This window comes from Balaenoptera physalus (genome assembly GCF_965194825.1).
Source record: "Balaenoptera physalus genome assembly, chromosome: 2".
Classification (NCBI taxonomy): domain Eukaryota; kingdom Metazoa; phylum Chordata; class Mammalia; order Artiodactyla; family Balaenopteridae; genus Balaenoptera; species Balaenoptera physalus.
In genome coordinates, this window is record NC_138883.1 from 29,864,559 (window position 1) to 29,880,917 (window position 16,359).

At 46.9% G+C, this 16,359-nt stretch overlaps 1 protein-coding gene across 10 annotated transcripts in view; it reads left to right on the plus strand.

Moving 5' to 3' along the window:
• The window catches only part of DPF3 (double PHD fingers 3), a 259,210-nt gene that overhangs the window by 186,878 nt on the left and 55,973 nt on the right, over positions 1-16,359 (plus strand). For 7 of the 10 annotated variants that reach the window (XR_014261041.1, XM_082451799.1, XM_082451795.1 and 4 more), the window contains exon 8: positions 9,626-9,754. Coding sequence is in view for 6 of the 10 variants with exons in the window: in XM_082451799.1 (XP_082307925.1) it covers positions 9,626-9,754 (129 nt within the window). In the remaining 4 variants the exon portion in view is untranslated. Of the gene's footprint in view, positions 1-9,625; positions 9,755-12,631; positions 14,019-16,359 lie in introns of all 10 variants that reach the window. The other 3 variants (XR_014261040.1, XR_014261042.1, XR_014261043.1) reach the window with 1 other exon arrangement.

The window sequence follows — 16,359 nt, forward strand, 5'->3', positions numbered from 1 at the left end:
TCACACATCACTCAGTTCAATAATTTTCCTGCATCTTTCTCTCTCATTCTATATCTCAGTCTTTCCAAGCTCTTATATCTCTTTCTGACCTTGTTCTTAAAAAAAAATAATAATAATGCTGTACCTGAAGTGAAAATCCTAGGACTAATCCTTGGCTCTGTTTTCCTTCACCACCCTTTTGGCTCCCCCTCCAAAATATACCCCGAATCAGTTTCTGTTTCTCCATCCCTATCACCCCTGGCTCGTGTCTGGATCATTGCAACTTCTTTATTAGTCTCTCTGCCTTCGTTCTTACCTCTTATAGTCTTTTTTCCAAGGAGTAGCCAAAGTGGTCTTTCAAAAGTATAAAATAGATTATGCCATGCCATGCTCTCAAAACTTTCATCACACTTGAATACAATCCAAACTCCTCACCTTGAGGGCCTGCATTTTTGCTTCTCAAAGTGTGGTCAGCAGTATCTGCATCACACGGGACTCAGGTGATCAACCTGTCCAGGTTGGCCCAGGATATTCCCAGTTTTAGACTGAAAGTTCTGTGCCCTGGAAACACCTCAGTGCTAGGCAAACCTGGATGTTTGGCTACCCCACGGGGAAGCGTGTAAGAAATGTGGGCTCTCAGGCCCTACCTGGACCTATGAATCCTAATCTGAGTTTTAATGAGATCCCTAAGTGATTTATTTGCACAACACTCAAATTTGAGAAGCCCTTGCCTCCAGGGCCTGCTGACCACTCTGACTTGACTTCCCTCGGGTGTGTTGTTGTATGTACCCGTGGCAGGATAGTATCAGGTGGGCCAGCTAAGAGCCATACTGCCTGGGTTCAGGGCCAACGTAGCGTGACTTTAGACAAGCTTCCTCGTGCCTTAAGTATCATCTGTGTAAAATCAGAACACTAATGCCTCTGTATCATAGGGTTATGCAATGGTGAAATAAATTAATTCATATACAGCACAGCACTAACAGATGTGTATGACACAATGTGATATGACTGTCATGTGTCTCGTTAGAGCCGTGGTCCTCCAGCTTGAGCACATCAGAATCACCTGTTCCTTAAAATGCAGACTCCCGGATCTCCCACCCCAGAATTCTGGATTCAGTAGATCTGTGGTGGAGGCCTAGAATTTGCATTTTTAAGAAGTCACGTGAACTATGTGAACCACTGCCTTAGAGAAATCCAGCTTTTGAAGACCGATGGCCAATCTGTGTTTCCCTTTAATTCTTTTTACTTTTGGATGCACCGAGTCAGGTAACCAGGAAACAGGTCGCATTGTTAAATCTGGGGGGAGAAACTTGGTTTTCATTCTTTTCCTAAGGCCCTGTCCTACCACGGGCAAATGTCTCTGTGGCTCCCAGCACCCGCTTCCCGGCTTGCTTTCTGGGTGTGTTCCTGGTCTGGGCCCTCATCTCTGGGCTGGGCTGTCTGTCAGCTCTGTGGTCCCTTGACTCTCTCCTCATCCTCAGGTCTGATGCTTGAGACTCAACCTTTTCTTTTGCCTGAGTACTGCTTTTTAGTCTGAAGGACACAGAAAATGCTGGTCCCTTGTGGACTGATGGGGTTGACATACCCGAGTCCTGTGGAGGTGGTGGTGAGGAGGGGTTGAGAGGGGCAAGGCTGAGCAAGAGAGGAAGGGAGCTTGCTGAATTCTGACATCACGATAATAATATCCTGACAACTGAAGCAGACGAGGCTTATCCTGCTCTACAGCATTGGGATGTCCTGCATTTCTCTCGGGAATGACACCACTTCATTCACAGCCCTTTTGACATAGCTCTTCTCAAGTGAGACGTTTTCCCCCTCAACTGACTCATTTGGTGGCAATAACAAGTTGCTACACCAGGGCATGAACTGACCCACATGACCTGCCACTGGAAAATGCAAACATCTTGTGCTTTCCTTAATCAGCACTGAGAAAAGTAATCAACTTTGCTTAGTCTTTTTCTCACTCTTCCGAAGCGTCAGTAACAGACCTGGGGGTTGCTGGCCTAAGGCTGGAGCACAAAGGACGTTACCGAAGGGTCATGTGACCATCTAGTCCCAGAAGTAGTGACATGGTGTCCAAACTCCTGGCAAATGGCAACTCTAACCAAATACATCCATTAAGATGGAGACATCAGTGTGAGCAGACACGTGATTTCTGATTTTACATCACAGTGTCTTGGAGTAAATATTTACAAGATGTGTGTCTAACGGTATGAGTTTTGTGTTCCAAAAAGATAGAGGAAAAGGAGATAGGTACAAGGAAGGGTGGGATGACTGACACACATTTAAAATTTTTAGAAAGATTCTACAGCTACCAAAGCACATAGTAAGACAGGGCCTATATTCTCACGGGCCGGTTCAGGGCTCCTGGCAAGAGACCAAATGTGAGGTTCAAGGGGCCCTGGGGGCCAAATGAATCTGGGAGTTCTTAACTCCTTCCATCCTGGTTTTCCAAGAAATGCCTAAAGGGAGAGGATTCCCCACGGGAGGGCAGACCCACTGGCTTTCTCCACCACCACTTTATTCTCTCCAGTGGGCTCCCCCACTCTTTATGTTGCTTCTGCCCCCACTCTTTTTTTTTTTTTAAATAAATTATTTATTTATTTTTGGCTGCATTGGGTCTTCGTTGCTGTGTGCGGGCTTTCTCTAGTCGCGGCGAGCGGGGGCTACTCTTCGTTGCGGTGCGCAGGCTTCTCATTGCGGTGGCTTCTCTTGTTGTGGAGCACGGGCTCTAGGCGCGCGGGCTTCAGCAGTTGCGGCTCGCGGGCTCTAGAGCGCAGGCTCAGTAGTTGTGGCGCACGGTCTTAGTTGCTCCGCGGCATGTGGGATCTTCCCAGACCAGGGCTCGAACCCGTGTCCCCTGCATTGGCAGGCGGATTCTTAACCACTGCGCCACCAGGGAAGCCTTGCCCCTCACTCTTTATGTCCCCTGTTATGGGCAGGACTGATGCTGGCAGTGCCTTAGGATGGTCACTCAGTGCTCAGGGGACACTTTACATCCACTGAATTCCTGGTCTTTCACTTCCCTTTGCCTGGCAGTTTTTTTTTTTCCCCTCCCAAAAACCTCTGTGAAGATTTGCCATCCTTTCATTAAGTATTTATTGTCAGCTCTGTGTCAATCACTGTGCCAGGTGCTGGGGATTTAGAGATTAAAGACACCGCTCCTGCCCTCAGGGAGCTCACGGCTAATAGGGAGAGAGATGTGTACACAAATATGAAGCAAGGATGAAAGGCTGAGTTCCTCTGGGTTTGAAAAACTTCGCTCTTCTTTCGCCCTATTATAATCCTCAAATAATAGGCCTAAAGGGGGCCTTAAGACATCATCTAGCATATTCTCTTGCCTCTAGATGGACCTGCCCTCAAACAAACCTGGGCCAGGGACACCTTCCCAGGTGCAGACGCCTCTCCAGAGAAGCCTGCTTCTGCGACCGTGCCTTTAACTGCTGAATCACGCTCGTGTCTAGCTTTCTGGTAGTATGCGCTGCCATTTCAGCTCCTTCTGTCTCCTGTTGTCTTTGACAATACGGTGACTTAGGCCCATCCATAAACCCAAAGGCTTATTAAATCAGCCCTCGGCCTTCTCGTCTCCAGGAGGACTAATCTCGGGGCCTGGAATCATTCTGCATTAGCAGTACCCCCTCCTCAGTCCCTATCATACACTCACCCTGTGCTCAAGGCCAGGTGGCAGAATGGTGCGTGAGGTCTGACGGTCATGTGCTGAGTGGACCCTGGTGTTCGTTTCCCCCCACCGGGCTCCCCAGCTGCCCCGCCTTCCACATTCAGGGAGGAAGGCATCATTTGTCTTCCCTCTGGAGCCCCAGGGTGGGACCAGAGTTGCTATTAGGTGGCCAAGAAGAACCAGCCTGAATGGAATCCCAACATGTTTATTCCTTGGATCCGTGGGATTTATTTTTTCATCAGTTCTAGGGAAGCAATGAGAAAAGGTGTCAGGCCTTGGGGATAATTTATATGAGTAAACACGTAAGGCGTAGGGCGAGCAAGAGCATGAGAATTAAGGCCGTTTATCCAGGCTTGGAGGCTCTGTGTGCCCTCTGGTCCAGCCTTCCCCACAATCTTTATCTTGCCACTTTAACCCTCTCCTGGCTCTACTCCACTTGGGCCCAGCACGGATCTCTTCACAGCCTCAGCCTTCCGCTGCCTCCCCCGCCCCTCCTGGGTCCCTCATTAAAGGCTGGGTGGAAGGGAGCAGGCTGCGGCGGTGGCCTCCAGCTGAGGCCTGCTCGCTGATTCTGAAGGGAAGGCACGTTGGCTCCCCCACTCCCTCCCCTCCCGCCCCGTCTCCGCAGCTTCCTCCTCCAGCCTGGCCTGTCCAGTGTGCCCTGTGTGGCCAGCCTGAGGCTGCCTTCCGCTCTCCGTCTTTTCCTTTCCCCTTCTCTTTACTCCGTCCTCCGAAGATGCGCTCTGCACCGCCAAATGGCACCAGGCTAGGAGGCTTTACACTTGAGAGATGAAGTAATAACAGGTGGCAAGACCAGAGGCTGCCGGAGCCCAGGATTCTGGTTGCCATGGCAACATGTCAGACCCGTGGAGGGACGGGAGCTGTCAGCCGTGGAGGGTGGTGGGGGAATGAGCAAGGGGAGCGAGGAGAGGCACAGCGCCTCCTGGAGGGCTCTTCTCTGTGCCCCTGGGGTCTCCAAGCGCTGCACACCCCTGCTAGCAGGCCCTGGGGAGACAGCTGCTGGCCTGGGGCTGGGGTCAGGCTGGGTGGCGGGCACGGGACATGGCACCACGTCTGTGCACACCCGGCCCTGGCAGGCGGTCAGAGCGTCTGCCCAGGATGTGAAGTCACGCTTTCGTGGATGTGCCATGGAGGAGCCTAAACTTCTGGCTTGCTTCCTCCTTCCCTAGGACACTAGGGCTGCAGCTCTGGTCTCGGCAGAAGCAGGTGAAGGGCTGTTGCTTGTGCCCAGCCTGTGCCCACCACTCATTTTCCTCTTGAGTGGCAGGCGTATTGCGGCAGAAATCAGGCTGAAAGGGGAAAAGACAGCCCTGTCTCGGGGGTAGTTCAGGAAGATTTGGGGCCTTGTTTGCCCTCGACACGTGGCCTGACTGAAGTAAAAAACCCTGTAGTATGGTCATGTGCCACACTGCTGTTCCAGAATGACTGCTCACCCTTTCCCGAGTGTGCTGGTGGGACTCTGTGGGGCTTGGCTTTTCTTTTCTCTTGGGTTGATTTATTTGAATGTTCCCTCCCACCTTCTGTTATTATTATTTTTGGGCATTTCCTCATGAACTTTGTTCTGATTTCCATTTTTTTTCCTTTGAGCTTTTTAAAGTTATTCCCCTCCCGCCCCCCAGGTAAACTCCTAAACTCTCAACGCTCACTTTAGTTTCTCAGCAGCTTCCTTGTATCACTTATATGATCTCAGCCCATGAACATTCATCAATAGAAAACCAAAGCCATCATCGCGGACACTGCCATCGAGATACCACTCATGTCTATGGCCTCCCCGTCATCTTGCTCTATAAAGTGGGACTCAATTTCCCATAAGCGGAAGCAGAATCTCTATTTAAATGCACTTGCAAGGTCTGGGCAAGCTTCCTATTTATAGTAAAATCCTTTTTATAATGACCTCATAGACGGTGCCAGGAAATTGCTCACGGATGGGTCAGGCCAAAGGCCAATAAAGCCACGGTGTGAGCTTTACTTAAAAAAAAATCCTTCATGAGCCTCTGGAATTCTTTGGAGAAGTGTTTTCACGGAGTATATGACAATCAATGGGGCCACCAGGATGGATTACAGTGGTAGAGACATTAAACTTAAGTTCAAAGGGAATTTCCGCTTCATCAGGCCAATCTCAATACTTTTTATCGCTTTGGGCTTCCCAAATAAAGTACTGGGTGAATCACGTTTATGAAATATTATATATGCAACGTTGGCTCTGGACTTCCCAGTGGCAGAGAAGTGTTATTAGAGACAGAGTCTCTGAGGACACAGACAACCCCGGGGGGTGAATCCCGCTTCCCCCACTTCTTAACTGGGGCTTGAAGCCAGCCCCTTAATCTCTTTGGGCTTCAGTTACCTCATCTGTCAAATGCTCCCTACTTCACAAAATGCTTGTGAGAATCCATGAAATAGTGTGTGTAAAGCATCAGTGTAAGATCTGTCACCATTTTGTAGTGTCACATGTGTCTGTTTCTTCATCTTCTCAAAAAACAGTTGAATGAGGGGGCTGGGTGGGTAGGCACAAACTGGTGTCCCCTTCTCAAGAGACAGTGAGTCCTAGTCTTATACTTTTCTTGTATGTCTGTGTACAGGACGATGTCTCACCTACCATAGTAGGGAATAGTACAGTGTTGTTCTTCCAGCAACCCGGGGCTCTCGGCCACCCACCCTGTGTACTCTGGGAGCTAGACATGACCCAGGCCAGATGACCGGCCATTCATTTGGACGTGGACCAGCTCTTCGTTTTGGGGACTGGGGAAATAAACCAGGCAGTGAGTGATATTCAGAGTGACAGATCACTCTGCCTCAGTCCCCCTAGGAGGAGCTCCCGAGGCATCACTGGGCTGCCTACCTACCTCTCTGCCATCCTTTTCTAAGCCATTCATCTCACACATCATTGTTAACCATTTCCTGTGTGCAGGACACATAGGTTTTCCAACAATGAGTTGGATGTGGTCCCTGATCTGAAGGAGTAAACCACTGAATATGGGGTGATGAGGCAGGTGTATACACGTATAGACAGGCGAAGGGTCATAGAAGCAATGTCAACAGCGTGCTCTCCCTAAGGCCTGACTGGTCATTTCTGGCTGGGGACTTGGGAGAGCTCCCTGGGAGAACCCTCACTAATCCTAAATACCCCAAAATGTACAAGAACCAGAGGTGAAAGCTATTGATTAGTCCATCCCATGCCATTTTACCAAGATGGAAGGAAGCTTAAGCTCACTGTTGTGAGAGGAGAGTAGGAACTGAAGTGGAAAGGATCTCACTGGAAAATGAAGTCTAACTGCTCACTATCACTTTCTACACTGGGCCCTCGCTGGACTAAAATGGTACCCACTCACCTGGCATGTCACAACTGTACACACCAGGGCCTGCAGCTGGAAGTTTATCACCATTTTCATCCCTTTGGCCAGGATCTTTGTATAACCAACAAATATATGCGGGGACCCTGCTCTGCTTCAGTCTCCTCGGAAGCTTCTCTTCATCACATGAATTAAATTCTCTTCCATTTAGTCTTTCTCCATAGGATTGATTTCTCCATCACTGTCTGCTTTGCTCTACTAGATTGTTTCTGAATTTTTTATTTCTTGCCATATTGGAGTCCCTGATTCGGTAGGGTGTTCTACCAATGGTCTGTTGGTGGTGAAAACTGTAGAATTATCTGGGCATTCTTATACTCTATATCCTACTTCTTCATCCTCATAAATCACAAGGAATAGTGTGTTGGAGGAAACCCAGATTCTTTGGTTGCTTAAAGATTTTGTGAAAGGGGAGAAAATCTGACATAAAAGGGAATCCCGAAGAGAACAGGAGACAGGTGATGAGACTGGGCTTCCTGAGAGGTTTAGTGTGATGATATACATGGGATTCTTTGATCACTCTTCATGCAGGAAGCTACCGAAGTTGTGATTGGCATCTCCACATTTTGTATCTAGTTCATAGCAATCATGAAACTTAGCTCTGTTTTACACTCAGCCCCTACATTTAATATAACCCACTTCTTCTTACTGTTCATCTTTTGATTGATTTCCATGATAGTCGCTTAATCAGGAAACCCCGAGTTTATTTGCTTCATAGACATACTTGGATTTTCTTGAGAGAGTTCTTTTTTTTTTTTTTTTTTTTTTTGATGTGGACCATTTAAAAAGTCTTTATTGAATTTGTTACAATATTACTTCTGTTTTTTGCTTTGATTTTTTGGCTGCGAGGCATGTGGGATCTTAGCTCCCCAACCAGGGATTGAACCTGCACTCCCTGCATTGGAAGGCAAAGTCCCAACCACTGGACCACCAGGGAAGTTCTGAGAGAGCTCTAAAAATGGTTAAGATGGCAACTGAGAAAGAAAGAAGAAAGGGACTTCTTTCTGGATTTGGGCAGTGAAAATTTTATAGGCAGAATAAAATTTTTGCGGACGTCCTGCTTTTTGGAGATTATTTGCAAAACCATTCTGTATGACACACATCCCTCTTTGAGATGCAGTGACTGATGAAGAAAAACCCACACTCCGCAGGCCACAGGGTGTGGCCCCCTCCTCTCTCTGCCGCAAACAGCCCACATTTTTCTTGCAGAGAATTGTCTGCCTCCCTGAAGATGAAAATCAATGACTTAGAAACTGATTAAACAATCCAAATAGCAACTGATAAATGGATTAACCCTCTATAATGCAATTCTGTGAGCTTTTGTCTTCCGCCTTCCCCAGGTAAGTTTTTCTATTCCTAGAGGCAAAGCAGAGGCATGGAGGAAGCGGAGGCCAGGGGGAATCATATTAAAGTCCGTGAATCCGTTTATCACTTACTGTCTGGATGGTATTTCTGCTCACATATCTGCTTCCTTTTACAGATTTGTACCCTGATGAATGTTAGGCAGTGAATAATGAAAGATAGGGGCAGACATTGGGGATAAGGGGGAGGAAGATACCCCGGTGGTTTAGGCTGATCCCATAAACAGAGAGACTTTTCTTCTTAGTCACAAACAGGGAGCGTTAACATGACAAAGAAATGTCCACAGTAGGGATCAAAAAACAAGTAAAATGGAGGCATTTCTTCTCATGCAAAGAACCTGTCCAAGGCTTTTTAACCAGCCCCTAGACACTGAGATTTCAGGGCTTGAGGACATGTGCTGTTTTCACAAGGCTTTGTTTCTAAAATCATGTCCCAAGATATTCCTTTGTCTTTGTGTAGGGCTTTTCCGTAAGGGTGGCTTATGAAAGTCTTAAGCCTCAGATATGCTCACTAACTCACCGTTCAACCCATCTCTGGTATGAGGCTGAGCTAAGTGTTCAGTTGATTCTAGGCACTTGGGGTCTGCTGATTAACTAGTCCTGGGTGCTTTCCATGACCAACAAGTCTGGGCTTCAGGGAGATGGGGCTGAACAAGAGTGGACACCTGCGTACCTGCCCACATGTGCATCAGGGTCCCCCAGAGCCTCTTCAGGGTCCTTCCTGCAAATGATCCCCCATCAATGCTTCTTTGTTTTCCTTTTCAGAGACAGAAGGAATATCTCCTAAACAAGAGCATCTTTCCCAAGGGCAAGGCCTAGGTAGTGACCTTTCTCTCTCCCTCTAGTCACACCACCGTTGATGGTTACCATCTGATGTTTGGGTCCCAAGGGCTCGTCGTTCAGGGATGAGAGAAGTTCACTTGATTAGTAAGGCCTTCTGGATGCTTCACTGATCCAGGGATACAATCAGAAGAGCAGAGTCGTTTCTATAAAAACACAGAGCTGACAAATATTGCACTCAAACTCAGCTCTGGATGGCTTGCAAGACATTGGTACGGTTGAACCGAGGAGAATCATAAAGAAAACTTTGCCCAAGTTAACAACTTGGTTGTAACAAAACCTCAGATTCTAAACTTCATATTCTTTCTGGAGCAGATTCTGCCATACCGTGGGAGAAGAGGGGCCAGCAGAGACTCACCAGAGCCTAACATTGGATTTTTAAAAAAATGTTTTCACAGCCCAGAAAGGACCGGATGGGACAGTCATTCCCAATAACTACTGTGACTTCTGCTTGGGGGGTTCTAACATGAACAAGAAGAGTGGGAGGCCGGAAGAGCTGGTGTCCTGTGCAGACTGTGGACGCTCTGGTGAGTGTGACCCCTTCTCGCATCATGTGCCCATAGACCAGGAACTCTTCCACTCGCACTTCTCTGCCATCTTGTGGGGGTCAGGGGCTGAAGGGTGGGTGCAGAAGTGACGGTGATGATACTTCGAGTGGAGACGGGTTTTCAGGTTATTTTGATTTGTTTCTTCTTGAGGCTTAAGAACTAGAAGTTATGCCCTGGGATCTGGGGAAAAGGGAAAGAAGAAGGTGTGGGCTTTTGTCTGTCCGGCCTTTCCGTGAGGTGGATATTTCTTTGTGTGTGTTGTTGTGGACGACAGTGAGACAGTGTGGAAACACCCGGAGACACAGGCAACGTGCTTCCTTGTATCGGGTGACGTGCCCGTAACAAAGAGATGCGTTGGTTCTGCGGAAGTGCCCGGGGCAAACCGGAAAAACGTGGAGACGTGAATACTGGGAGAGCAGCTACATCTGGAGCTGTGGGGGGCACAGACCCCTACGCTCCTGGGTAGCTGCATAGATGCCACCCCATTGGCCACTCATCCCATTTTCTCATGCGGAAAGCAAAAGAGAGCCCAGTCAATCAAAGAGGCAAAGGGCAGGTGTTCTTAGGACTCCTCTGCAGTTGACTTGGGTTGTTTTGAATTTTCATCTTCAATCTATTCAGAGACTAAAATTGGTCTTGTTCTTCCATTCTTAGAATGAGCACAGGTCTTCAAGTTTTGTGCAAGCTGTTGTTTTGCTTTTCAATTCCATTATTTTGCGCTGGATTGTGGTTGGCTTTTCATATTGTTTTATGTTATAACGAGGCCAAAGTGCAAGGCAGGGAGGAGAGAAGGTTTCAGACTCATCTTTAGTCTCATCAACTGCTGACTAGTAGGTGAAATACAGTTTGGTTGGGTGGTTGCTTCCACCAGCCAGGAGTCATGGCTCCTTCCCACCTTTCTACCCAGCATCTGTTCTACTCCTGGTCATGAGAGAAGGCCTGAGATGACCACACCCAGCTTTACTACAGCAGCTCAGTTCTTCCCTCGCTCCGTCCGCAGACCTTAGCTTTAGTCCTTTTGTATTTGGTTTTGGGTTGTTTAAGCTTTAAGACTGACTTGAACAGCAAATCAGTAATTGGAAAAGCACTGTGGTTTTTACTGCATACAACCCTCCGCATTTAACCCTTAAGGACCCTGACAGGGTGGCCCGTCTGTGCAATTCTGTCAATTCCTTTACTTGTCAAATGTGATACCTAACGTTGAACTTTTTATCCTACTGGTGCCAGCTTAGAAGAGAGGGCCCATGTGATAGTGGAGGGATTTACATACTCAAAAAGAAAATGAAACAAATGAAATTCACTTCAGCATTTTTAAAAAGCAAGCGATCAGACAAAATCTCTACCACCAGAAACAAAGTTACTTGGTGGCATGATATTCTAGGCAGAATTTTATGGACTGCTATGGGTTTGGGATGAGTTAGAGAGGGCAGCTTCAGAATTCTCAGTGAAAACTTCTGAAATTTCTCCTCTCCCTTTCCTACAAAAGACGGGTACTTGAATCTGATCCATGGGGGACCAGAAGTGGGCAGTTGGTTTTTTCTATCCAAAGCTTCTCTCTTCACAGCCTTTACTCAGCTTATTCTTCCCAGGATCTGTCTGCTATGTGACTCAGGGGGCCATTTTATACCAGCCTAGGTGTTCTCATTGCATTCGCCAGGGATTAATTTTGGTGGATAATTTAGTCAAGGTCTGACTCTGATGTTCCTGAAATAGTCAACACCTTGGGAATAAGCAGGTGGCATTAGCCCATGGGATATGCTCATTAAGGCAGGTGGGCCAATACTTCTCTAGGGCCTCCCTGGAGTCCTTCCAAGGAAGAGTGTGGAGCTTGGAAGAGCTGTCTTTTCCTTCCTATCTACCCCACTACCTACTTTTCCTGGGATAAAAAGTGAGATTCCGGAAATTGGCACCCTAAGTGGTGCCTTATGACCTCATCGGGGGCAGTCCTGGGGCCCATTTGGAACGTGAAAAAGTTTCTACCGGAGTTTTATAGACTTCAGGATACAGTCTTTTATTCGGCTTTTCCACCCCTATTTCCCACTTTCTCAGTGCTCTGAGTTAGATTTGACAACCCTGGACTTTCTGGGGTAACTCAGACCTGGGTGTGTTTAGGGCCTGGTGTGTGTGCGTGCGTGCCTGTGTGCACACACGCGTGTATGTGTATGCGCACGTGTGTGGGTGCAGATCACAGAAATGTCCTCCAGTGGTTAAAGAAAATGGGAGACTCTTTTATTACCTGCCACTTATCAGACTTTCCAACTTCTTTTTGCTTTCAGTGCAAATGAACTACATGGTGTAAGGGCAGAATTGAAAGGGTATGGAAAGAATGGGATTAGAAACGGGTAAAAATAAAAATAAAACGGATGGAGGCTTAACCACCTTGGCCGGGTTATCTGACAGCAATACCTTTGTAAAGCTGACTGTCAAAGCGAAGGACAAACATTGTGCAAAGAAACGCCAACTGAAAACACCAAAGAAATACCAACCAGGCTTAAAAACCACCAAGGAAACGCATTGTCTGGGGTGGGTTGAGCGAGCGTGCATGCGAATGTGTGCCTTCGGAAGAGAAGAAAGAAAGATCGTGGTTGAATCTTGCGCTGTCAGAGCTGTGGACAAATATATTATGGTAGAGGTGATGCCTTTTCAGGGAGGGGAGAAGCCTTTTCCCTGGAAATGTTGGTTTTGTCCCGTTACCCCAAACCCCTGTCACCAGGTGACGCACCCAGTTAATCCCTTTTGGTGTGAAATGGTTTATGATTTTGCTATTAAGAATAACACTGTAATAATGTAATAAGAATATTAATAATGCTGTCTGTTGCTTAACCCATGTGCTGATATATTCATCATACATGTCAGCTCATTTGGGAGGAGAAGGCAGGAAGGAGAAGGAGGCAGCGGCCGCAGCACGCACCACGGAGGACTTATTCGGTTCCACGTCAGAAAGTGACACCTCAACTTTCCACGGCTTTGATGAGGACGATTTGGAAGAGCCTCGCTCCTGCCGAGGACGCCGCAGTGGCCGGGGTTCGCCCACAGCAGATAAAAAGGGCAGTTGCTAAACGCGTGGAATGGACTTTCTGGGCAATTAGCCATCACCCTGTGACTTTGGTCATTGCTCTGGTTCTGATATATATATTTTTTTAATGAAAGACAATTTAGGTTTTCCCTTCATCCTTGCTTTTTCCTCTCACTCTCCACGTGTCCCTCCCCCCCCCCTTTATTTAGGGTACATACAGCAGAAGCACAGGCTACTGAAACGAAACAGAACAAAAGAAAGAATAACAGTCCTTCAGAGAGATGGCATCGTGATGTACTATTTATTTTCCATAGAAATGGGAAGTTAGGCGGATTATCTCTTTTTAGCGGGGGAGGGGATCTTTTTGACATGAGCAGAGTTGATTTCCTCAGTTTTCCTATTTATTGGCAAAACGAAGAGCGGAGGAACATTGGGTTTGGAAACAAAGAACCAATAATGTTAAAAAATGATTTTTTATATCTTCTAGCTATTATTAGAAGCAGGCCTTTTTTTTTTTTTTTTTTTTTTTGAGACAGAGAGAGAGAGAAGGGAAATCAAAGAAATTGAAGTAATATCCTGTTTAGAAGAAAGCCTGTATGGGGGAGGATTTCCTTGACGGGAGAGGATGGCACTTTGTACCCCACGGAGCTGGTGGCTCCCCACGGCAGACCCCCTCCCCATTTCTCCTCCCCCGACCTTTCCATCTTCCTCCCTGCTTGCGAGAACATGCCAGCAGTTCCTGAGAAGCCGGGCAGCCCGTGTGTGGCCCTCATCCTGCTCCTGGGCCCTGACCTGCAGAGCCTGTGGGATCCTCCTTCTCCGTCAGCTGAGCTGCTGTTTTGTTGTTGCTGGTTTTTTCCTCACTTTCCTCCTGGTGAAGAGAAATTTCCAAACACAGGAATGGAGTATAAGCAGAAAGTCGTGGACTCAACAGTGACCACGCCACCCGAGGCCGCGCTCATGGAAGAAAGGATGTTACTTCACAGTAGATTTCCCTCTCCCCTCACCCCTGTTTAGAAACGTATAAACACCCATTGGATGATCAAGTCTCCCATATTTCTTCTATTTTTTATAGTGCCCTCCAGGCACTTTGTTTTATGTTTCCAGTAGCACCTCCTGAAATAAACCAAAGCAACACTTGCTCAAGGCCCCTGGGGTGATGAAGACCATCCACCTTGTTGGCCAGCCGGTCCCAAGGATGAACAGCTGTGCGGTCCTAGTCAAAAGGTATGTCCCGGCTGACCTGTCTTACAATAAGGGAAAACCATCATAGTTGTTTTAAGTTTATTCCTTCTTTCTTTTTTTCCTTTCCTCCGCTCCTAACTTGTCTTTTGTTTTTCTGGGTTCGGACCCCCTTATTCGTGTGGGAGTGGCCACTGGAACATCTTCTACCCAGCCATCTGCTGTCTGTGTGTGCATGCATACCTATGTGGGCCCGGGCCTAGGTGTGGGATCTGAGGCTTGCTTGGGCTCTGGGAAGCTCTGGGTGGAGAATGGGGGACTTCTGGCTTCAACTGCAAGAGAAAACGGCTGGGGAGTGCTTGGCTAAATCTGCCTTTCTTGGCCATACCTGGAAGCAAAAAGTCCAGGGAACTGAGGTTGGAGTTGGCTGCTGTCCTTGGGTAGAAATCTAGGGGACTGCATGTCTAGGGTGGAGTTCCTTGCTCCAGTTACCAATGCAACAGCCAGGGGGATGCATCCAAATCAAAGAAGATCTCTGATTAGGCACAACATTCAACCTCGTTGATTTGAAGATTCTAAACTCCCACTGAATGTGTTCAGGGTCTCCGGCCTTCATGAGAGCGTAGGTCCAGAGATGTAGGCACTGCCCTTTGGCTTGGGTTGGGAGATCCAGGAGGCCGCCCAGGCAACAGGCTTTAAGTGTCTGGGAAGATCTGCTTTGACAATCCAGCCTTTGCAGAACCTCACGAATTAGACCCCTCATTAAAATAACAAACCAACCCAACAGAAGAAAGGACCAAGCAAAGAAACCCACAGATGGACTCCTTGTGCTTCCCTGGTAGCCCGAGACAGACAGGGCTTCCACTTTTCTCCTGCTTGGAATGTGTAAGTGCTCTCCTGGGCGTTTGTGCTCAGTTGTGAGAGGATGAAAGTAACCACCTCACCCACTTTGGGGATGTCCTACCTAATCTGTATGTGGCCCTGTTCCTAGGAAATATGGCATAAACCTCCAACATTGTAATATTCCTACATGCTCACGTGTGTGAAAAAGCCAGCGTAGTTGGTTCCAGTTGGTTTCTGCTTAGTGGATACAACCTGCTCTCGCTGTTGTCCTCCACCTCTTTACTTCATCTGTTCTGCTACTTTGACTCAGACATTGGATTCACAGCATTACGACTTGCTCTCACTGGTAAAATGTGAGCTTCTACATTAATAAAAATATGTCCAACCAATCTATACTGTCATTTGTAATCTTGGATTGGGTTCGCCAAAAAGTTCATTCGTGTTTTTCCGTAAGAACGTATGGGAAAACCTGAACGAACTTTTTGGCCAACCCAACAGTGGTTTGTAGTCCTGAAATTCTCAATGACAGCTTGACTTTGAACTTGAAATTTTTAAAAACCCACATAATCAAAACAAATTATAAAAAGTCACCTAATTTCAGAGTCTAGCTTGGGGTTCTGAGGGAGAACTAATAATGAACTGTCTAAACAAACTCCCATGGAAAGATTTATCTGAGGATGGCTATTGCTTATCTGTTTTAGTTTGACTAGTATAGCTTGATCTTCAGTGTCTCTTGCTGGAGGTGGCAGATGTCCTCATCTTTCTCAGTTGGTGTAGCCAAGGTGAGCATAGTCATGCATCTTAGCATTGCCTGAGTACCTTGTCTCACCTTGCTAATAGTATCTTTCAACAGACTCAAAATTTACATCCTTTAAAAAAACAGGAAAAGAACTGGAAGGGACTTTGAAGATAATCAAGTTCAAATCTTTCACTTTTCATTGAGAAAGGTCAACCGGGAGAGACTGAGTTACATCTGAGAGGGTAAAATGGACATTGCTTTGGAGGAAAATGTCTTAAGGGGAAGGAAGAAAACTCTAAAAGGAGGCATAGGAGGAGGAAGCTGGCTTTCCTGGATTTCCATATGCCTTGATGGTCATTGTTTTATCTTCATCCTCCGTTCTTTATATAACAATGGCCAAACATTTATATGCCAGGTCTTGTTCTGTTTTTCCTGGAATAGTTCATTTAATCCTCTTGACTACCCGTGAGGTAGGTGCTTGTATTATCCACAGTTTACAGATGAGGAAATTGAGGCTTAGTAATTAAATGTACCTGAAGCCCTGCAGCTAATAAGGAGCCAGATTTTGGTCCTTGGCAACCTGACCCCAGGACTTATACTATTTACTTTTGTTATTGTTCTGTGCTGCTCCTTGCATATACATGGAAAAAGAATATATACATATATATCTCCCTTCCCTTTTCTCAGGTCCACCTGAGAACTTTAAAAGGTGACTTTATTAAAAGCAATTTCAAAACTGAAGAGTAAGCAATTAGATCCCAAAAAGATAATTCCAATTAAAATTCTATGCAGAATTTTATAGAG